Here is a 23,924-nt window from a genome sequence, read left to right on the forward strand (position 1 = left end):
GTGCAGGAGCAGCAATTTGAGCAAATTGCAGGAAAATGACAGGAGTCAAGCTTCTCTTGACCAAACTGAGTTTCCTGAGAAGTTCTGGAAAAATGGAAATATGACTCCTCTTTAGGCTGCTCTGTAAAACCTGAACAGAGATGGAGCATTTTGCTTCAATTCCAAGAAACCGCACATTCCACTGTGTGTTGGCAGCTTCTGGTTAACAAGGCTCTGAAAGGGATTTTTATAGGGACATTTCTGAGCTTCTGACAAGAAGACAGGGGGAAACCCCCCTTAAATAAACTCTCTTTCAGACAATTAATCCAACCAGCGTCATCAGAGGCCACGATAACAAAACCAATCCATTGTGCGCAGAGGTTAGACCGCTAACATGAGTCACATGAGTCACAACAGCGTGAGTCACATGTTGGGAAATCTCCCCAGGAGGACACAAACGTCTCTCTTTGCATATGGTTTATTTTTGTGATGATGACTGATTTTTCTGTCAACAGCTATCCTCTTACCTGGACCTGCCCTTTGCCCATGATCTTGTCCACAATCTCGTTGTCGTCCTTGTTAAGCATGCTTTTGTCGTAACACTTCTCGTAACACAGGATCCGCAGGTGCTGGGAGCCCTCCAGTTCAATTTCAAACTCCTATTGGATGAGACAGAAAGGGAGGGAAAAAAAGTTTAACCCCTGTAAAGTGACGGATATGGAGCAATGTAGAGTAAAAGGAGATGTTCTAGTGACTGACTTCATTCCACTGTGGCTCTGTGGTGTCTCTGAAGACTCGGGTCTTGGCCTTGCTGACAAAGTACCCATATGAGTCCACTTCAAGGGTGCAGTATAGATCTAAAAGGAAACACAGAGGACAGACAGATGCATCAGATGTGGGAATAAAATAACCTTAATGGACTGCAGATTGAAAACTGAAGGCCTGAGACTACTGACAAGCACTGAATAAACATTGAGGTTCCTTCACTGCTTTTTCTCTGTTACACACATCTGTGGAGTTTTATGGGATGTCATAATAACCATGGAGTCAAATTACAAGCCTCTGTTGATAACATTTTACAGTCATTAAATAGTTATTAGAGCCATTACAGCAGACTTTTAGTGGGTAATAACATCAATACATGGAGATAATACGATGTGTTTTCATTAAAGGTCAGAATAATTACAGGCCAACAGTATTTACTGTAAATGAGTTTCTCTACACTTAAGTCATGTTTTATCATATAACTCTCACACAACTAGTAATTATTTTCATTATTTAATATTGTACAGGTTATTTTCTCGGTTAAAAAATTAATCATTTATTTATACATTTTCAGCACAAAGCAAAGTATGTCAAACTAACTGTCCAAAATCTAAAGGTATTCAGTTTCATCACACAGAAGACTAAGAAATCCATAAAATATTCACATCTTAGAGGCTGGAACCACTAATCGATTAGCCAATCAATCGTTTCAGGTCTATACTTGTGTATGTTGTAAATTCACCATCCAGAGAACGGCACGTCACATTGAATGAAGGAACTTTAGCATTGCAGCGTTTGCAAAGTATCTCACTCAACTTCAGCAGCAGTCAACGTCGTATCAGTAAAACATAAATCTAAACAGATTTCAGAAACATTTCCTTATTCAGAAGTGCCATCCACACCCGAGCCCATTTTCAAACAGATTATAAGCAGTTATCATAATGACGGTAAGTGATTAAGTATTTCACTCTGCAGGCAGATCTGAACAAATGTGCAGTTATAGGGTGAAAAAGGTTATGTTCAATCAAAGTGAAATAACCCTTTAAAATGTCAATATGTTGTAGTTTGTGAGCTGACATCAATCTCCTGTCTGTGTACACTTCAGTACCGCTAGCCCCCCTCCACTCTTTACATCCTTATTCCAAGGCCGTCACTCCCCTGGGATCAGCGTATGCTCGGCTCTTACACGGAGCAATTAAGTCTGTTAATGTGTTTCTTTAAATGCTGCTGTAGCTGTTCCTGCAGACCGCGCTACTGCCTGTCTGTTAAGTGTCTCTCGCACGTCCTGCAGCCTGGACCCCGTCCCTCGGGTGCACCTCCATCTGACAGCATGATGGATGGATGTACGGCTCGACCTCTCACCAGGAGAGTCGCCAAGATTGGACGAGGGAACCCGGGGAGATGGTTGAATCTCATACACATGTAAACCCACAGAGAACATGTTTACACTGCAGCATCAAAAGCAATGCCAACAAAAAAAAATGTCATGGAAAGATAACAACCATACTACCTGACTGGAGCAAACACTTACATATGCAGCCGTATAACTATCACTAACAGGACTATACAGTATAATGGAATCTCATTCCATCTGGTTTCATTCTTTCTTTGTTTGTTTTCTCAGCATCCTGAAAGGTTCTGGCATAATTACTCCCAATGAGGAAGAGATTAGCAGCGGTGGTATGAGGGAAGTTCAGTGGAGGGGAATTCAGTGTGACCATCTGGGGGATATTTATTGAATGAAGTAGTTATTGTACGCTTCCGCTACGTACGGAAGCACAACAGCTCATTCCAGTCACCTCTGGTTTGGCATCCGACATCCCGAAAATACACAAACTACCTGTCAGAGTTTGCTTCAGTGAGGGGATGAGGTGACATTTTTTAAGTATCAAGACTGATCCGGCTGGTTTATTGTGAAGGGGACATGAGAGGACATGTGTTTTAGACACTGCTGTGAGTTTAAACCTCTCTTTTTCTTCAAGCTACGAGTAAAAGAGATGTTGTATTCATGGTCCTGGGCAGCTCCTACATTTCTCTGGAAGTTGATTTCCTCTCCATCTGAAATGGGTTCATGTGCCCAGACTAAAACTCAAACAAGGCCAGAGAGAGCATATTTAGAGAGGTCTTTTTGTGTCCTCACAGTGGATCCAGGAGGACTTCGGTAAGTAGGACAGACTAAAAGAGGCTGAACTCCATGGGTTTTCATTTTCCTGGCAGGTCACCATCAGGCTCAGAGTATGAAGGGGATAAATTGGTCAGCATGGGGTCTCTGACCCCTAAATCCATGGGTTAATGGATACCATCCTTTTCCATCTCAATTGGCTGAGGATGCAGCCCTTGCAACGTGTGTGTGTTCTTACACAAAGGAGGCTCATCTTTGTGTGGGGCTAAGTTGAACGCCGGGTCAAACTGCGAGTTCACAGAATTAAGAGACAAGTGATAATCAGTTAAACTAATCAGTGTCTCCACAGCCACAAGTCCCAGTGTGTACGTTTTCCTTGAAGGCTTGAGGAGAAAATAAAAACATTCTTCTAAGAGAACAAAATAAGGATTGAAGAGCGATAACTGAATTGTATTCACAGAATCCAGGAGGAGAAAACAAAAAAAAAAGGCATGGCAGGCAATGAATGAGAACGCATGCAGTCATGGCTGGATTCGATTACATGCAGAAATCACGAGAGTCATGAGGATATGTGAAGACTTCCAGCAGTGTTTCACCTTTACATTTGATGGGAACAGTGGTGAGAGGAAAAAAAACAACATTTGTTCTGAATTAAGAATAAAAAGCACTGTTGGTTTGAGTTACAAGAGAAAAGTTATTACATAACTTTCTTTTGTTCTGTAGCAACTACACTGTTACTCCATTATCAGTTTTCTATCAGTCATAAGTGAATTACGTTTAAACCTCGTTAGGTGTTGCTGGATAAGCTCAGTGACTGATTACTGCAGCTGGGCTCAGTTAAAATTCCTGTGTGAGTTCTCTCAGTTCAGATCTGTGCTCACTGCTCCTATGTAGCATGGGCAACTAAAACTTTACAGCAGCAAGTTGGAGCAGCTGTTACATACATGCACACATACAGCACGGAGTCGCTCGCCGACACTCACACTTTCATAAAAATAAACCAAGAACAAAGTGACATGTTTCACACCTCTCTACTAGGTCACATCTTCCACTGATTTTTCCAGAGTTTTTGGGAGATGCTCCACTCCAAGCTACTTCCTCTATGACCCAGTTTGACTACTTTGCCCTGGGCTGAATTTAAAGCCCTTTCCCACTTCGGGGGGGGGCGGATTGTGGTGACATAAATAACACAGCTCCAATAAGATCTTCTAGTACATGCTTATGTGATTTTTCAATCAAAGAAGGAACAAAAAAAAGAAGCTATTGTTGATGAATACATGTCTGCTAAAAAGCTGTACCACTGAATAAAGACTGCTATTTCCAGTCATTACACATTTCCATTTTGATTTGATAATAATTACCATATGCAACAACAGAAAGCGTGCACACACACACACACACACACACACACACACACACACACACACACACACACACACACACACACACACACACACACACACACACTATTATGCAAAAGAGCTGCAAATTGCTTCAAAATCCTTGCAGGGCAAATCAGCACAATGAGAAATGACGTATCCAGAGACAGTGAAGGAGACACAGACAATTGAAGTGAAACCACACCGAACCTCTAACACACACAGTCTGAATTAGACAACGACATCGCCACACAACAACTACACAAAAAGGCAAATTCTCATCATTCTCATCAAGCTACATGTGCAGGAAATGGTGTAATTGAAGTCATTTGTGGTGTTGGAGGGAATTATACAGACACATGTTTTGTCTCCCATCATCTCTATGATCAATGTTTCCTAAACATCTGTATGTGAGAAAAATTCTGCCAGTGCTGGACAAGCTTCATAAGCTCTACAGGGACATTAATATACTGTCACACACCTTTAAGCCTCAGTGGCATCATAAGTCGTATTTAAATGCAAAATATATGTAAGACAGGCCTTCGCTCAACTCACAACTCATTCAATTTTGCTGACCCCCATTAAGAGGGACATTTTATTTTATACTTCTGTAATGGTCATCATCATCTCATGTCATGGTAACTGAAGAAATCATATTTCTCCCTCTCTGTCTCTTTTCCAGATATTTGATATTTGAACTGGTGCTGGTGTAACTGGGCACAAAGTGTACTGCAGCGCCAGCTGTCCACTACTGACACGTCTCAAACAGCCTCTGCATGGCCCTGCCAACATCACGCCTCATCGCCTGATAACAAACACACACACACACAGAGCTGTGTCTGCACACATCTTTATACAAAGGAACATTTGTGTCAGATAGGTAATATTAGAGACATTATGTCCAGTAGCTCTGTTTTGAAAGCTGCTGTGCATAATTGTACATGTTCTCTTTCCTTTTTATGTGCCTTGAGTGTTTTTGTATCATTTCTGATGTCTGCGAATGAAAACAACCGCAGGAATCCCACTGTGGCTCCCACTACTCCTCCGAGACACTCTCCTTCTCTTCCTCTTCTATCCTCCATCTTACTCTTTTCCTCCTCCATCCATCTGGCAATCTCTGTATTGGCTGAGCCGTGATGGAAACTGCATACACAGGCTGCAGTGATTGACCGGATCATGTGTTTTGCTGGCAGACACGTATATATGAACAGAAGCTATGTGTGAGGGGACGCTGAGCCAGAGTGTGTGCACGAGTGTGGTAAAAACCAGAAGAAAATGCAGTTTTGGGACGACTTACTGGCTGACTCCTTGAACCCCTTGGCCGAGTGGACGATCACGTGCAGAAAGCCGTACAGGCCAGGAGTCTCCTCATCTGGAAAACAAGCACACGAGGCAGTTAGTTCCAGTTCCTAGTGTAAATATGGTGACGTACCGTATTTAACAGTCATTTCTGGGCAGTTTCTGTGCATGAAACAGTGCAAAGATAAACAACCATGGAAGCTTATGACACACCAGACCCTGCTGTATCGTGTCTGTATCTCCACAGCAACACTGTGCAGATAAGAGACAGATTCACAGACAGAAACAGAAAGGAACTTTAATTACTCCACTGAGCACTGTCTACAAATGTTTTAGACATTACATCAAGACACTGGACGCCATGAACAACTCATATAAACAGATTTATTATTAAGTTGCATGTACCAGTGATTTAAGAGAAACTGTAGCATCACTAACTTTCTCGTATTTAGAATTTTCTCTCCCTTCACTCAAGAATCATAATGATTAAGCTGAATGAATTTTGAATTTTAAAATGAACTAAAATAATGAAAATGAATTTAGGAATTTTATTGGTATATCCAGTACAGGAGCTGGTGTAAAAGGCTTTCACTCCTCAGGAACTTGGATACAGGTTGATGTCCGGTTTTCTCTGTTGAATCTGACTGTGTAGCATCACCTGCTAATTGCTATAATATACTCTTGTCTAATATCTCCATGATGTCTTCTCCCTTTGACCACCTTGCGTATTAGTCATGGACCATTTTGTGATAGAATTAAGTTTTTTTTACTTTATATTTCTGTGACAGCTTGGTGCTAATCTGATGAAACTTCACTGGCAGTTGTATTAGTATTTTCTAATTGCTTCATTTCTTCTGGTACGACTGCTGAGACCAAATTTGGTTTCTTCTCGCCGACCAATTTTTGAAAGTTGGAATTAAACTTTCCCATAAATGTAGCAGAGCAGGTTGCCTTCATTTTAGGCTATAGATTTTTATGTCATATCTCACAAAAGAAGCTGAAATGAGCAAGCTACTGGAGGACAAGTTTGTGCGGTTAAGAGAGTTTGGTGAATCTGACTTGGGACACCTGTATGAACAAGCCTCAGAAAAAAGTAGGAGAGATTTAGAATAAGGTCATGAACACGTTCTTGAATGAAGCCCACTGTCTAGACACAACCTTAACTTTCACTTTCAAACTCTGTATTTTAATTTTCGCCTCAAGGTCTAGAACCATTTGGAAGTCTTTAAAATGGCTAATCAACATAGAACTGCTCAGTGGGAAGCATGTGTGCCTCTCATTCCTCTCTGGTTGGGTGGTCCCAACTGTGGACAAACTTATCATTATTAACTTCCACTACAATAACTGTTTGAGGAGAGATATGTCAAAATTCGAAGGACTCGAATACAATGCACAAGTAAAAAGGCTAAAGAGAAAACAACTTATTCGTGGATTTGAGAGAAAATGAACTGTTATTACAACTTCTCATCTGATCAGTATCAGACCTCACATCAACAAGCACAGGCTTCTGCCATAACAACTGAGCTGGCCGCCAAGTGGAGGTTAGTGGGTGGATGTTTTTTGGGTGGCCTGATATACCCCCCGATCCCGCTGACAGACACATGAAGGGGGATACACTCTTGCTTTGCTTTAGGCCTGAGAAGCCTGACTGTTTCCAGGTAAATAAACTACGATGGAGGGCCGCAGGACTGTTTGGAGCTCCACTGTAGGCGGCTGACAGAAGAGGACTCAGTCTCTGGGGTTAACTGTGTGTGTGTGTGTGTTTCACAGGGAGACGGTTCAAGGTTCAGCTTCGAGGTGGCCTAAGTGCCGCTTCTGGAGCGGCACTGAAATCTCTCCTTTCAATTATAATCTAACCTGAACAATAAACTGAGGAAACTCAGAGAAAACCATTAACTAATACGTGACCAATCATAATGATTCAAAGGAGTCAAATGAAAGTGTGGGTACTTTGGGGTCTCTGCATATCATCCATCCTCTTAGTTATGAGAAACATTCCTTTGCCAGCTGGTCTCCATTTGAACCCCTACTGTGCTCCCTGCACCTCATGTCACTGAGGTGTGTGTCTGTGTGTGTTTGCCCGTGTTTATGTTTGATTTCAAATGAAGAGTGGGTCAAAAGTCTAAGACAAGACGTGGGGCTCGAGCTCTGTTTTACCACACAGGGATATCACCTCCCTGGGACAAAAAAAAAATTAGGAAAACATCAAGAAAATGTTGGATGTCACACACAGCAGAGAGGGGAAGGTTTAATCAAGTTAGCAGAGCAACTTAACACGTAAGTAAAGTTTCAGAGGGAAACCTGGTGGACATGAAGGGGAAGTTCATAGTGAGAGGATATAAACTGAATCAAGTTAGTTCCCCTGTTGAAAACAGCTGTTTTATTGTTTTCTAAACTAAATATTCCAAATGGTCTGAACAGAAAATAAACATTTAAGGAGTCACTGGCACATTCTCGATTTGGATAAGAGCTTAAAAACGCATTTAAATATCCTCCCATCCCAACAAGTGGAATATCAAGGGATTTGTTGATTAAATCTGATAAACCTCCTCCAACTGCCTCCTCATGGATTCTTCTACCTCATTTACATTTAAACCAGAAACAGGGTAATCTATTTAAAAAGAACAGAGACTTAATGTCATATTTGGCAAAAGAGGCAAATGTTCCAATACTGTTTTTAAGATATTTCTGAAAAGAGAAGGTTGAAGTCTCGAGGACAAGGGGAGACGTGGACAGTCTGGGCCTACTAGATTTACTTCCTAGACAAGTTTGCACTCTGTGGCATGAATGATCTGAGATATCTTGAAGATATTTTGTTTAACGGTCCATTATTTTTAACCAATTTCCCTCAAACTTCAAAAACAAATCACAATACTGGCTCCACTTGTTTAACTGGCAACTGACTCCCGGGAAGTTCAGCTCAAAATCGCTCCAGCTGTTACCTCATGTTCCCCCCAAAAGTTCACCAGAACCCAACGATCACTACTTTAAAGGTACTGGATGTCAAAATAATGGCTCACTTGCATAGAGATACCATTGTATAAGAAGCAAACATGGATCTTTTTTTTCTGAAATGTGAGAAAGATTAAGACAGTGTTCCTTTCACTGTCTGGAAAGCTCTCTGTCAGCTCTGTGGTTATGAGCTGTGCATTGTGTGTGCAAGTGAAAGCAGAGACCCTTGTGCCGTTCGAGGAGTTCAGAGCGGGTCGGCCAGATGGCTTTAATGTCGCCACCAGCCTCTGAAAGCTGTTGCAACGTGGAGATTTGGAGCAAAAACAAACATATAGGAGCTGGGAGCTCAGGGCAGGCCACCGCAGACACACACTGCGTGGCATTGACTGCTACGAGCTAGATGAGAAACATATTGTAACCTAGATTCATCTCTTTGCCAGGCCCTCGTCTCTTATTCTGCGGCTTCTTTTTTTTTCTTTTTTTTTTTACTGAGAATGTAACAGATGCTTTTGTGTGAAATTAAACTCAAAGCAGAGGGGAGAGGCAGGAGCAACAGGAGGATGTGTGTGCTTGTGACTGTGGGGAAAAAAAAAAAGGGAGAAAGCAGGAGAAACAGACAAAGCATCCAAACATAAGAGAATGGAAAAAGATATTGTGTGTGTGTGTTTCTTACCATCTTTGTTGCTGGTGACAGGAATGTTGTGCACGGTCCGGAGTTTGAAACAAGAGCTGGTCAGGACCTGGAGCTCCACAGAACTTAATACACACGCTTGGAGATCTGAAAAACAAACAGCAGCCACACAGAGATGGTCAAACTTTCACTTCTCTGCGGCACAGTGTGTATAAAGTGGTCTGAAACCAGTACACAATGTCTCCTAAAGACTGAAACAGTCAATACAACAATTCTATCCAAGGCCAGTGTTACCTTTCTTCTGGAGTTTCTGGATGCTTTCCCTCCACTCAGACCTCTCATAGTCAGAGGAGAGGAGAAACAGATAGCTCTGCAAACACAGAAAAAAAAAAAACACTTAACAAACACATCAAGAACACATCTGCACTGATATCATTACTGATATTCAACAATAATACTGCTGAGTTTACACAGGAAGTATGAAGTGGGAAAATATTATATAAAACACTAGAAAAGCTTCAATGTGAAATGATCTCACTGTCAGGAGACTTTTATTCTGTGAACTTAAACTTTAACATACATCTCCTCTATCACTAAGGAGTCTTTTGAAGGGCCCATGGCTCCCTCTAGTGGTAAGACTCAGGTGTCTCAGCTATTTGGATAAAGACTGTGATGGGACAGGATGGACAGATCACCTTTCCATGTTTGTTGTGGATGCGGAAAGGGATGGTGGGGGAGTGTGTGAGCAGCCACGACTCCTGCTCGTTCATCTTCTTCCTCAGACGCTCCACGCGGCTCTGACCCTTCGGCGCTTTCTACAGACGCAAAGAGACAAGTAAGCCGACAGGCTTACATTTCCTGTTTTATATCCCACAGTGTATAGGAACAGTAGTTTCAAAAGTTAGAGCTTGGTTCTCCCCCAGACAGCAGCAAGACAATGACTAATCATATGAGAGACAAAATCCATTAAAAATGTTTTTTCTTTCATGTTGCAATAGAAGTGTTTTTGACATTACAAAGACTCAGAATGTCCCATCATCATAGTTGTTATATTACTGGAACAAAAACACTCATCTCTAAAATATACATAAGTATTTTTTTTTCATAGTGGAACACCAAAACTTCTCTTACAGCTAAATACAGTCTAAATTTAATGTGATGTATTAGTCTTAACTCTGAAATAATTAAAAGGAGACTGAAATGTGATCGTGCTGTGAGATGATTGTTTATGGATCCGTACTTGTGCTGGAAATAAATCAAACAGCCTCTAATACAATGGAGTAGAACACTGATTGAATGAGTTTATTCTGAGGTAAACTCATTGGTTTTGATCTTGTGGCTAGTTTACACAATGACCAACTAAAATCTGAACTAAATGACAGAACTGTCTGCTAAAACCGCAACAGCACATCAGTCATTTCTGCTGCTGTCAAGGTGTTATCAGCATGTAATCAGCTTATCAAAATCTTTCCTATTTTCCAGGAAACACTGTCGATAAGCCCCTGAAACGGTGCAGTCTGCTGCGGGAGTCTTTATATATAATTCAAGGATCTTAGTTCTGTGTCAGAAGTGAAGGAAAACAAATACACACATCCTCCCAGCCCTCACCAGGAAGCCATGAGTCAGAGCCTGGATACAATCAGCTCAATCTCTCGTTGCTCTGGCCTCTAAATACCAGCCATGGTCAGTCACTGTGCCCAGAGTGGGCGAGTTTAACGGTGTGGTGGGGGGGGGGGATAACAGGAACTGTTTTCTCCTGAAGGGTTCTGTGTTTCTCAGCCAGGAGTGCGGGGGTGAACTGCTGTACGTATTTGCAACTAGAGATGTAAAACATCTATTATTTATTTATTTCTTTTTTCCAAGGCAGTCAAATATTTCAGTACTAATACGAGCAGACTACAAAGGCAGATTTAATGCCAGTCATTTTTAGCAGCAAGCTTCAATCAGCACTTTGACCACTGGTGCAAACCGCAGCGACTTTAACAATTTGATATAAGGAGGAAAGAATTTCCTCACTTATATATAAGTTACGGGTTACAGGTTTTGTGTAGAGTTTTGTGTTTTCCTCAGTTTGAGATTCTAAATTTAACGTTTGGATTTCACTTCTCTTCATCTGTATTTCTAAGTACTCCTAATTGCAGGAGTTTCCCTACATGGCACATTAAACATTATCTTGACTCTATCTAAAGCAAACAAAGGTGTGACTGACATCAGTTCAAAGGAAGGTACAGTGGTTCCAGTGAAGACTCACCGTCATCCATGAACGTCTGCATATGCTATGATAAATAATAAATGGCTATCAACATTTCCCTGGACACACAAATCAAAACTTCCCCCCTGAGTCACTTGTATGTGTTTGTGTTTCTTATATTAGCAACAGCTGCTGATGAATTCTGAGGAACCTCTGAAAGGACCCTTTCGGAGAAGAGAAGTTTTCCGTGCTAATTTTAAAATAACGGTTTTCTTTATCATGTGTACCTTGACGCTGCATGCGTCATGAGTGCTTCCTGTTCTTCTGACTCCTGAGTGTAAACTGTGCCAGACTAAGATGCCATCTCACACAGGTTTTTAGATTTTACACAAATGCGTGTGTGTGTGTGTGTGTGTGAAATGACTGAAGTTCAGTTCTTATATGTCCAGTATGACCACACTGTGACACTTGTTCTTTACAGGGACTCGTTGTTCTGTACTGACTTATTAAGTTCATAGTCAAACTGTGTCAGCCAAAGAAAGATGTATTAGCATTTTTCTAACCATACATTCTCCATCAAATCCAGTACGGCCTCCTGAATGGGATCCAAATCCTGTGCTGGCTTCTTTTTTTTTTTTTGCATTAATACAGATTAAACGTGGTTTCAGCCCCTTGTCTCAGTCTTAAACCCACATTTTCTGTCTAAGCCATTCTAAGCCATGGGAATACATTGGATTTTACTTGACATGCCAATAAAAGCCGACAGGATTACCTTCTCTTTCTGTATTTCACTCTTTAAGACCGAGATCTTGATCTTCATCTCCTCCAGCTCGTGCTCAGGTAGGACTTGGATGCTGGGGCAAGAGTCAGAGTCGTCCAGCGTCTGGAAAGTCAGGTCTGCCAGAGGGATGTACCACTTGCACTCATACTGCTGGTGACGACTGCAGATGGAGGAAAAATAATAAGGATGGAAGGATGCGGGAATAAGGAATAAGGAAAATATGAAACTGAATTAGTCAAAGAATTATCCAATAAATTTGAAACTTCTACAGACAAGATCAACATAAAACATACAACAATAACTGACACTAAGTGGTCCACTGATGGGCACTACAATTTAATAATGATTCATTTCCAGCCTATGGTCACAGAGCTATATTCCTGAATGATGCACATTCAGCAGACTGCTGCTTCCACCAGGGCTGACTGATTTTCACTGTCACTAATGAGACTTTGATTTGTGTTGCTGGGTTCTCCACAGTCAACTCATTTACAGTGTGACACCTTCACCAGGAGGCCAATCTGAGCAGCTTGAAAAGGAGGGAAGTCCTGTACTATTTTACTGCACAACAATAATCTGTAGCTACTTTTCAGGTCAGTACTTTAAAATTCAGGACATTTACCTGTAATTGAGTGTTTTTATGTTGGAGTACTGCTACTTTTACTATGAACAACTTTAGCTTATATGCTGCTGTCAATAGATGAATGTACATTTCTGATGTTCATACACAGGACGGTTTCAGACGGACACGTCTCCCTCTGCTTGTTAAAGGCATTTGATTATCAAACCCTTCGTGTCTCGTGGTTCAGAGTTTTTTAAAATCTCTTTGTTTTACAGACCACCCATTAATTTTCATTCCGGTCACACTTGAACGCACCCTTGTAGGTACTGAACACAGATACACAAACAAAAGGCTGAAGCTCAGCTAGACCCACGACTGAGCTGAAAATGAATACGTCATCGTTTCCAGTCTCCTAGCCCCTTAGTACCAAAAGCAAGGGTGGAATATATGTAAAGAAAACGAGAAAATATTCAGGGTGTGAACCATGTGGCAGCAAAGTCAATGTAAATATGACTAATTCCAAAATGACAGAACAGGGATAATCAAAGGATTCAGTGGGATAAAACATCCTCAGTGACTTAACCCAAGGTGACTGAGTTTCTGGATGTTTGGTTTGCTGTGTGTCTGTGTGTGTGTGTAGCTTGTAGGCAGCTCGCTGAGATAACACTACAGACCATAATAGTCTGATTTACAGATCTGGTAGTTATGGCAACGTTACGTGTTCCTCCGAGTGAGGGGAGGCTGCAAATGACACAGACAAATGTTGAATGTCAACCAAAATAAGATCAAATCGGTCTAACAGCAGCTGCCGTACCGTCGAGGAGAGCGACACGCAATCCTGGAAATGTGACACTTAATCAATGGACGTGTGTCAAGCTTTTAAATGTGGCATCACACACGCAAACACAGAAGCACAGTCACTCTGTTTGTGTCACCTCACTGTACTTTGCCTCCATTTCAAACAGACAGCTTCCTGAAACACGCAGCCCTCTGCCTGCGCTCATCATCCTCCCTCTTTGTTCACCATGTATGTCTGCTACTCTCCTCCACTCTATAAAAAATACCAGAGGCAAAACGCCTGCTTTTATTTCTCTTTGTTGCCGAGGCTTCAGAAAGCCCTCCTGCTCTGCAGAGCCAGGAACAGAAAGAGAGACGGGATCTTTTGTAAAGTGCTGGTGTCATTCTTTCTGTCTCACTGTCGGAGGTTTCAGTGCTGATGTGGAAAATGAAAGATACAGATGGAGAGGACATGGTGAGGATAATCCCAAAAGAGTGGACATTTAAAGGCAAGCGTCTGTTGCCTGTGTGGTAAATACAGTACCGTCCTGGTACTCTGGATGGAGAGGAAGTAGAATACAGGAAAAAGGGGACTCACCCCACAGCCGTCTTCTTCATCTTGGCACAGAGCAGCAGGTCGGTGAAGAGAAAGACGTGCCGTAGCTTCCTGGAGCTTTCTGACACTTCCACCAGGAAGCCATCCTTCACCAGCTGACGAGCCTGAGAGCACACCTGATGTCAGTGCTTGCTGTGCCACCAACTCAAACACAATGCTGATAAACAGCTGACCAAAACAGCTGGACAAACTGTGTTAATGTCCCAGCAACAGCTGACAATAACAGACACTAAAATCACACTTGGTTCAAATCTGTCTTAAAACAATAGTCAGGTGCTCATATTTACAGTGCGAGAGGTTTTGCTTGCTCTGATCCTTCCTCCTGTTCATGCTAGTCATTAACGGACCCCCTGTTAATGGGCTCCCAGTGTAAGTGATGGGGGACAAAATCCACAGAATAGAAAAAGGTATTCAAAAATTTATCTGTTTATCAGCTATGAGGATTCAGCAGTCTGAGTTAGAGTCGCAGATGTATTAGTACTAATTTTCCTCTTTTTTGTAACCATCCAACCACCACAACACTTTTGGTTTTTGTCCCCTATCACTTCATTCAGAAGCACGTTAGGAAGGGACATGAAGATGAAGGCAGATTTGAACAGAGCTCAGTCAAACGGAGCACACAGAGTATTAATACTGGCTGCTTCTCCCTGGATGGAGCGCTTTTAATCCGTCCAGGGTCAGTCTCTGCTTGCACCCAGCGTCATAGCACTTGACTTCAAAGCGAATTATCCATTCATTAGACTCTGGTTTTTGCTGCATCAGCTAAAAAGGAAAGACTAGAGAGTCCTGGGAAAAGACGACAATGGTAACTACTGCTAATACAGTCACTACAGTATGTAGGCCTTCTCTAGCTATTAGTACGTCATGAAAAGGTCACTTATTAATCATAAACTCATTGTTACTTGGAAAAAATGTGATTCAACACTACCACACAAAAATAATCGCACACACCTCTCCCTTGGGCGTGGTGACAGCAGTCCTGCGGGGGTCAATCTCCTCGTTGATGGAGGAGAGGAAGTTCTGAGATATCCGCAGAGCGTCCTGCAGGAGCGGGAAGTCCGGGTGGTCCTTGGGAGTATGTTTCAGCAAGTCCTGGAACATATGCATAAAAACAAATGTAAGGTTGAATCAACACACATGACCTGCGCTATGACACATAAAGCTGAATCGTACTGTCAAAGCACAGACACAACTTTTGGTGCGAAAATGTAAAAGCACCTTAAACAACAGCTGATTATTTCTGATTTCACTTCATGTTCTTAATCAAAACATAACTGCACTGTAAACACACACGGCTTTCGTGAGTGCTGCAGTAATCTCTGGCAATCTCATTTCCTTAGTTTTGTTGAATCTGCTTTCATCAGTATAGCAGAGTGATGGACAGGGACAGCCGACTTCAGAGGCTTTAGCTTCTGTCTTACTTCCAAAATGAGCACCACCATTTTTTTTTAACCGCCCCAAAGTTTGCATGAGTGACAGGAACATGGAATTTGTAGAAACACACACTGGCGTCGGATGCGCTGGACATGTTGTTACTCTGACAGTTTTATGCAAACCTATTCATGCAATACACTCCTGTAACCTAACTAGGCACATCCAGTCATCTCTGCTTGCTTGAGTGGCATTTTCCACTTTATTATTAATCGTATTTAAACTGGGAGGACACTGTGATACACACCAAAAAGCTTTTCAGCATGTGGCTGTTGTGTAGAATCGCAAACCAAGATTTAAGATGTGTGAGAGTTTTATTCTCAACGGTGGATTTGCTGTGAAGAGTGTGGAGAGTCTACGCCTCTATAAACAGGGCTTTTGGTCATTTGAGGGAACGGATCCTTTAAAGACCTGTAAATGCAAGTTGTTTACTCACATGAAGGACCAGGGTGCTTCTGGTGACGCGGTCAATCGGCTTGTAAAGGAGAGCTGTGGGAAGAGAAGAGAAGGGCTCTGAGTCAGTGTCACTCACACACACGTTGACGCACACAGACACGCACACAGACACACACACACACACAGGAGGTCACAGTTCCACTGCTCGACGAAGGACAAACACTCCCACTCAGCTCACACTGAGTTAAACACTGCACCTATAGTCTGACTGATGATGAATTGTAGGTTGACATTCAGCTTAATGACAGCAAGAAGCCACACTGCTGAGCTGTCCTTTAGTAAGACATGGAGCTGACCCTGACCTTTGACCTCCCTGTGAAGGGAAGTTAGAGAAATGACAGTTTCCATGTGGGGATCAACAGAGGATCACGTTATTGTTATTTTAAAAAATGTTTGTGCGATATTCTGTGGACTGGAGGTAGGAGGACTGCAGCAGTTTGTTGCTGCACAATGTAGAGACAGACACACACACGCACACACACACACACAAGTCTGTAAGCAGGCTGCTTAACATGCAGTCCATCTCCAGGGCTGACGCTTCAGCCTCTTATTGGTTCCTAAACAGTCTGCTGCCACAGCACATTTAGACTGCACCTAGGTAAACTACAGCCTGCCTGGACACTGGACTTTAAGAGAGTCACACACGAATACCAACACGAACAACACAAATTTATGCATGTATTTATAAAAAAAAAGTACCACAACAAAGACACGTGCCCAGATGCCAGCGTTCCTGTCTCTAAGCCACAGTTTAAATCTGCACCACCACACTTGGCTGGTTTCCCCTGGGATGCCTTTGCTGCTGTGGTAGTGTGAACAGCAGCAGGTCTGACATACATGACAGCTCTAGGTGAGAAACTTCCAACAGATAGGACAGAGGAAAGGAGAGGAGGCAAGACAGCAGAACCCCTATGGAGAAGCAAATAAGGAGCAAATACACATATAGAGACAAGATGGGAGGTTGAAGGAGAAGACTTTTATTCTGGATTTCCTTTGTCACAACTGGGTCCGGTTGTTGTGTAATAAAATGCCAGAAACGTCTCAAGGTCTCAAAATAATAATAACACGAGTGTCACGAGGCATTGTTAAAAAAAAACAAGTACAATAATGCTGCACTGTGCATATGCTCAAAAAGAAATAAACTAAGGGTATGTGATAAATCCACAAGGGCACACGAATTTAGAAACCAGCTGACGATGTTCCACTCAGTGATCGAGCTAATCTCCATTTATTATAGTGAAAATTGCTGCTTTAAAGCAACTGATTTTCAAACCGAAGAAGTGGAAGAAAAGTTGCCAACTGAAACAGAGAGAAGTGATGTGCCTTCTGTATGCAGAGCAGGTCGTCCCAGAGGCAGGGCTCTGCTCCCACAGAGAAGGTAGAAACGCAGCTACAGCTCCCCTTCAGTGTTACACTTATCTGTTTAAACCACTGAACGTTGCTCTCTTCTCTTGTGTACCAGTAACGTCATGTTATTTCTCTCTTCTTCTCTCCCTCTGTACTCTCACTTTTAAGTGCTAATCCTCCTTTATCCTTCATCAAGTATAAGAAATGACAGAACAAGAGCAGAAACCTGCAGGGAACATGGTCAGATGTACAGATAGAGCTTTACAGACTCCATACACACACTATCATGTGCTCATTTATACCTACATATCATATACACACTCAGCGACTGTGTGAGACCAAAGAGAATCTTCTAGAGGGCTTTGCTGATGCACTTTGAAATTTCAGCCCACCCTCTGGTCATTAATAATGCCGCCTCCATCAAGCGTCCTGGCTCAGTGAACCAATACTGCTACCCCCTGGAGGACTTACTACAGGACCTGCACTGACTGCAAGCGTAGTGAACACCATCTAATTATGTGTGTGTGCGCACAGCTTTGTATTTACCTCATGTACAGGAGACTTTAGGAAAGTTTAGGTGCCTTGAGGTCTTTTACTGTGGGTACGGCACACGTGTCAGATGTTAGCACAGTGCATGTAAGAACTTCTGTTGTGAGTATGTCAGCTGTTGCACAGCAGCTGTATTATATGATTATTTATATCCTGCTTTGTGCTGTATGACTGAAATGCTGTTTCATAGATTCATAGATAATCCGAACAAAATGTCATGGCAATCCATCAAATATTTGCTGAGATATTTCAGTTTAGACAGAGTTCCATAAAGGCTACAGAAACCTGGACATAAAACACCTTTTGAGACACTTGCATATGCTCAGTGATCCAAAACTCCACTTTTCATCTTCTTCTATTTCCATTTTTCTTCCATACATAACATTATTATTCTACATGCAGAGATATAGAATACTGCAAGAACCAGGGAAACATCATGTCCTGAATAGAATCAGGATTATAACCAGGATGCTAATGTGTATGAAAATGTGTCTGCAGTACGAGTGCAGGACAAATGCCTTAACACCTCTAACGCCCCAACATGCTTAACTAGCACTTACTGTGCACTTTCGATGCACTTCTGATCTCGTTGCACTTTGTCTTAGTGAATACATTCAGTATTTAGTGTTTACTTCAAGGTCACACACTGTACTGAAGTTTTGCTGTTGTCTCTCACTTCTAAGTCACTTTGGATGAAAGCCTCTGTAAGTGACTAAATGTAAATGTAAGTGATTTCTGAGCTTATTTATGTGCATTTTACCAACAGGGACTAAATCTAGAATGAGGAGCGAAGTTCAGTCAAAGTCAGAACGAGGGAGGAAGAGAAGACCGAGAGAGACCGAGAGAGAGAGAATCAAACAGGATTATTGGAAGTCGATGACCTGTCACAGCGAGGTGCCTCTGATTGGTCCTGTTCTCAAGGTCGCCTTGACGACTTGGCTGACGGACAGATAGCTCATCTTTGCTAACGAGGGGATAGACCATGCGGGCGAAGTCTTTGAACAAGCGCAACGCACACACTGCTTCGGGTCTACAGCTAGGACGCAGGGACTGCCAGGTTTCCATCCTCAGTATTTGGCAAGACGTACGGCTACCAGTGCCTGGCATGAGCCGTGAAGGAGGACGAGGTAGACAGACCGAGACCGACAGGAGCGGGAAAATAAAGAAGGCAGAATGACAGATAGGGAGAGGGCATATACGGATTAAGGAAAAGAGAGGAAATTGTAGTGAGAGTCCTAATTTACATGTAAAACAGGATGTCAGATGCCTGTTTGATTTAGCACTGGTGTTGCTATTTGCATCCATTCATTAGGAGGTGTCAGGCAGATAAAACAGCAAGCTTTATCATATGTAAACAACCCCGACGAATTGATTTATTTCAATGAAGAAAATCCAAAAAACAAAAACACGTCAGTTCATTTGAATGAGGTCCAGTTAAATCTTGTGGAAGGCAAGAAAGAGGGAAGGATGAGGACAGTGAAGAAAGCATGATAAAAGAAACATGGAGGGAACAGAAAGAGGAAGTTTCAGAGCAGAGGTAGAGAAATCCCTCGACTGCCTCGCCAGGTAATTAAGGAAATGCAATACAAACAGTAATCAAAGCGACTGCCCCGGGTGCTGACAAACACTGATTGTTGTGGGAATATGGAACTAGTTTCATGCAACTTAAATACCATGGTGACCTATGGTAAAGCAAACAAATCATATAGACGATATAGTCTAAGCCGTAAAGGATCAGAAAAGGGTTTAAAACAACCAGGATGTTTTGAATCTTCCTCATTTACGATGAATAAATTCACAGACGCTTCACAGGTACATGCTGCTGAAAATTGACACACATATTAACACTCACCCTGGTTCTCTCAGCCTGACAAAGCCACACCATTTGCTCATCACGTTTGCCTATCATTGCATAATTTGGGCAGCTTACAATTTCCCTTTTTCCCCTGCAGCACAAGGTCTACCCCCTGGTTTAGTCGAGCAAAATCCCCAAAACAGCTTAAGTCTGCAAGATGCCAGCAGAGCACAGGCATGCACAAGCTCCCTAATATACTCACTCACTGACACACGGATCAGACTTGTTCCGATCCTCTGGTGATAAGTATTCTTTATGAGGAGCAGCCTGGGGCTGGCAGTTCTTATACAGACTAAACGTGGCTTGCTTTTAAACAAACACACACACAGACACACACACAGATAGAAGATGCTGTCCTCCTATATATTCTGCTCAATGACAGACATGAACTGCTGGGAGTCTGTCAGTCCCGGTGAGCAGCATATTCCAGATCTGACGCTTCAAAAGAAACTAATTTTATCACTCTGATTACGTGGGTTACAGCACATAAATGTACAGGAAAAGGCAAATTCCATTTAAGGTCAGAAATGATGGGCAAGCAGACATCACTACCACATCATGACACAGTGCATACAGCTCCAAATATCAATCAGATATCCCAGTATCCCAAATCAGCATCTGACAGCTTATCAATAACTGTCCAAACTTTACAGCAAACAATCCAACATCATATTAACAATCTACAATCTAACGACAATCAAATCGCCTAAAATCAAACGGCGGCAGCTCATTTCATGCAGTCGTTACCGTATGTGCAGTTACAACACAGTCTGAGGACCAGAAGCACCTCCATATCCCTCATCTCCTCTCCTCACTCTGTTCTCCTGCTCACTGCCTCCTTCCTCAGGCAGAGACGGACAGAGGGAGAGAGAGAGAGAGAGAGAGAGGGAGAGAGAGAGAGAGAGAGAGAGAGAGAGAGAGAGAGAGAGAGAGAGTGAGAGAGAGAGAGAGAGAGAGAGAGAGAGAAAGAGCTAAAGTGTGTGCGCGCTCACACATGCGCTGGTTTGCCTCCCAAAGCCCGCCACTGCATACACAAGTAGAACGCACAAGACTGGGGTCTTAAAGCAGCAAGACAGCCTGAACAGACGTCCATACAGAGACACACACACACACGCAAAAACACAGACACACACACAAACTTACCTTCCATTGAGATAGTTGTGGTACAATCTTTTGAGTCTTTAGGCCCTTTTACTTTCAGGTTCTGAAAGAACAAACGAATGATCACTTTGATTAATTAATACACACAACCACGCTCTGGTCCCCCTCTAACACACACACACGTACGTACGTACACACACACACACACACACACACACACACACACACACACACAAACACTGCTCTGTACTTGCCTGGCTGAGGCTGGCAGAACTAATGAAAAAGTATAGGGTAATTGCAGCAGACTGAGACTGCTGAAGGTGGCTGGGAAATGCAAACTTCACGTTCAACTGTCAGTAAATTATGTTTTCAACCACCAACACACCTTTATAGCATGACAGTGAAATAATGTCAATTATTAAGGTTATTAAGGTTTTGATGAAAATCCCTAAAAAAGAGTTATGCAGATATAGGTTTTGAGGTGGCTAATAAAGTCATATACGCTATATGACTAATGTGATTTTAATCACTATGATAATCTTTTTTCTGCTGCATGTTTGTTCATTACATTTAGCAGCAGATTGAATCTAACTATCCCCTGTGTGTGGGTCTGGTATTATCACAGTTCAGCAGTCACTTCAGACACAGATGTTTTGTTAATTAACATCTATAACACCTTCAAAGCTATCAGGAGGATTTTTCAAACCACAGATCACTCCTCCTCCACACCAACTCCCAATTCTAAATATATCCACCTTGCTACAACTGTGTGTTGATGTACAGCAGACTTATTTAGCTGTAAATTCTGTTCCTCAAAACACGACATTTCCCATTAACACTGTTGCTTCCTGTCGAAAAGAGGATGTTCCAACTTGCCTTTCTTCCCCATTTACTGTCGTTCCATGTGCATTTGTTTTCTTCATCACTTCACTGAACAGAATTAGTGTGACAGTTGTGACCAATAGAGGGGTTGGGTTTTTTTTTTTTTTATCTAATGAGATTATTAATATGTAGGTGGACTAGCTGACTGAATCAAAATATAGAAACTGATGTGTTTCCCCTCAGCAAGCATTTCTGATGGAGGGCTATTCAAATTTGAATGCTAACACCTGCTCCCTGAGCCTCTCATCATCTTTGGGGGATGGACTTACCTCAGATATCTTCTGGAATTGGATGTTGGCTTGGCTGCATTTCTCTGCCGTCTCTAGCGCCACCTTGTAGTTGTCCACAAAGGCCTTGTACACACCCAGCTGGCTGGCCTGGGTCATACGAAGCAAACACACACACAATACAGTATAGTCAGAGAACACAAGCTAATCATATTCCCATGATGCCACTCCACTGGTGGCTCTGTGCAGTCCTCTTGATTGAAACAGAGTCACTTTCTCCTTTCTTTTCCTTTTTGTTAACAGCCGCTCTCTGCACCACTGTATGTGCATTGTAACTCAAGCTGCAGACCAGCAGTGCATGAATATGCATCCTGCTACAGCTACGCTTCAATGGCTAGGCTGAAGAGCTGACTGTACCCTATTAAAGCAGTGAGATTGGATTCAGCTGAATAGATTGAATGAGAAAGACTTGTTACTTTTGTCCTTAAATCCCTCTCCTCTGACATCATTTTCATTTCCTCTCTTTCCACTTCCCCTCAGAGTGCGAGGTGGAAAGTTGGCCTCAAGAGAGGAGCTGTGAGGGAATCATCCCGCCTTATCTGAACTTTAAAAGATGTAGACCTTAGATCAATACATTCTTAGCAAGAACATGTGATGGAAAAAATAACAAGTAGCCAAGAGTTATTATATGATATATTCATCAACAGACGTTTAGTCACATAATAACTTAAATAGACAAGAAGTCAACCGAACAAGCGTCACTGTCTGTGCATCGTAACACCCGACTTCATTATGTTAAACCAAAACCTTGGACTAAAGAGAGAAACCAATATGTTTGATCACTGAATTTCGTTTTTTGACTTGGCAGCTGGGCTGGAAACCACAAACCAAGCAGAACGACTTGGACAAGCTTGGACAAGCTGTGACCAGTATGAAACCTCTCAAGCTCAGTTCGTCACAGAGACGCAACGCAGGACTTGGTGCAAAGCTCCAAATATAGTGCCACAAACAACAAGATCTCAGGTCAAAGTGGTGGGTGGGAAAACAACACTGTGTTTGAGAGCGGCAGTGAGAGGGAGAAGATGAATTAAAAAAAAAAACAACAGGAGAGACTGGGACAGTACTAGAATGCTGACTAGAAATAGACACTGTCTAGATGATCAAAACGCCTGCAGCTAATTTAACGTCTGTCTGACGTGTTGGACAGCAGAAGGCTGAAGTCCAGTCCATGTTTCTAGGAATATCTTTTGCATACAGCTCTGAGTGTAACACGCAACACTTCGTCCAAGCTCTTTTGAATTCATTTTAGAGGATAGCCTGCTCTGTTATAGGTTAAAGTCAGTTAAAGAAAAAAAAGACAAACAGCAGTGAAAGGTTTAGATTCTAAATCATAAGTCTGATATCAGCACAATTAATATTTAGCAATTCATTGTTCCCCCTTAATCTTTAAAACTCAAACTCAGCAAGTCATACACGAGACTAGTGACGTAGAGAGCATAATCAAACCAAGACGATTTCACTGCAATACTCACTTTCAAATGATGCAATGATTAGCATCTGTGAATGACCACAGTTGTTGAGATATTTCTCTAAAAGCCAAACATGTCAACCTCGTGTTGATAGAGGAAAGGTCAGGGGATGGACAGAGTCGGTAAGCTTCATCCTCATGGGACCATGACCATCAGAATAAAATTTCACAGCAATCCAACCAACAGTTCTAGAGGTATTTTAGTCTGGACCAAAAGGGTGGACAAACTGACCAACACTGCCGTCCACTGAGCCACACCATTAGCCTGGCTAAAAAAAGTAACTGTGGGGAAACAAGAATTCACTTACCAACAATAAAACACTACATCGATAACAGTCACACTCACTGTCAAAATATGGAGCCATTTCTACAGAAATGTGTTTGAAAGTGATGTGTTTCCAAGATTAGACCCGTCCCACGTTATGCCTCCGGGGACTTAGATAATTTGGTTGGACGAGTGCAATCCTGGCAGTCACAGGACGCAGCTGAGCCCT

General features: G+C 42.3%; 1 protein-coding gene across 3 annotated transcripts in view; it reads right to left on the reverse strand.

Moving 5' to 3' along the window:
* The window catches only part of abr (ABR activator of RhoGEF and GTPase), a 120,378-nt gene that overhangs the window by 36,562 nt on the left and 59,892 nt on the right, over positions 1-23,924 (reverse strand). For all 3 annotated transcript variants that reach the window (XM_041052435.1, XM_041052437.1, XM_041052438.1), the window contains 12 exons: positions 21,945-22,052; positions 20,836-20,896; positions 15,922-15,974; positions 15,006-15,146; positions 14,037-14,158; positions 12,091-12,259; positions 9,823-9,942; positions 9,422-9,497; positions 9,170-9,274; positions 5,543-5,617; positions 739-836; positions 507-638 (listed from right to left, as the gene is read on the reverse strand). In XM_041052435.1, coding sequence (XP_040908369.1) covers positions 507-638; positions 739-836; positions 5,543-5,617; positions 9,170-9,274; positions 9,422-9,497; positions 9,823-9,942; positions 12,091-12,259; positions 14,037-14,158; positions 15,006-15,146; positions 15,922-15,974; positions 20,836-20,896; positions 21,945-22,052 — 1,260 coding nt within the window. The remainder of the gene's footprint in view (positions 1-506; positions 639-738; positions 837-5,542; positions 5,618-9,169; positions 9,275-9,421; positions 9,498-9,822; positions 9,943-12,090; positions 12,260-14,036; positions 14,159-15,005; positions 15,147-15,921; positions 15,975-20,835; positions 20,897-21,944; positions 22,053-23,924) is intronic.

This window comes from Toxotes jaculatrix, chromosome 12 (genome assembly GCF_017976425.1).
Source record: "Toxotes jaculatrix isolate fToxJac2 chromosome 12, fToxJac2.pri, whole genome shotgun sequence".
NCBI classification, from domain to species: Eukaryota; Metazoa; Chordata; class Actinopteri; family Toxotidae; genus Toxotes; species Toxotes jaculatrix.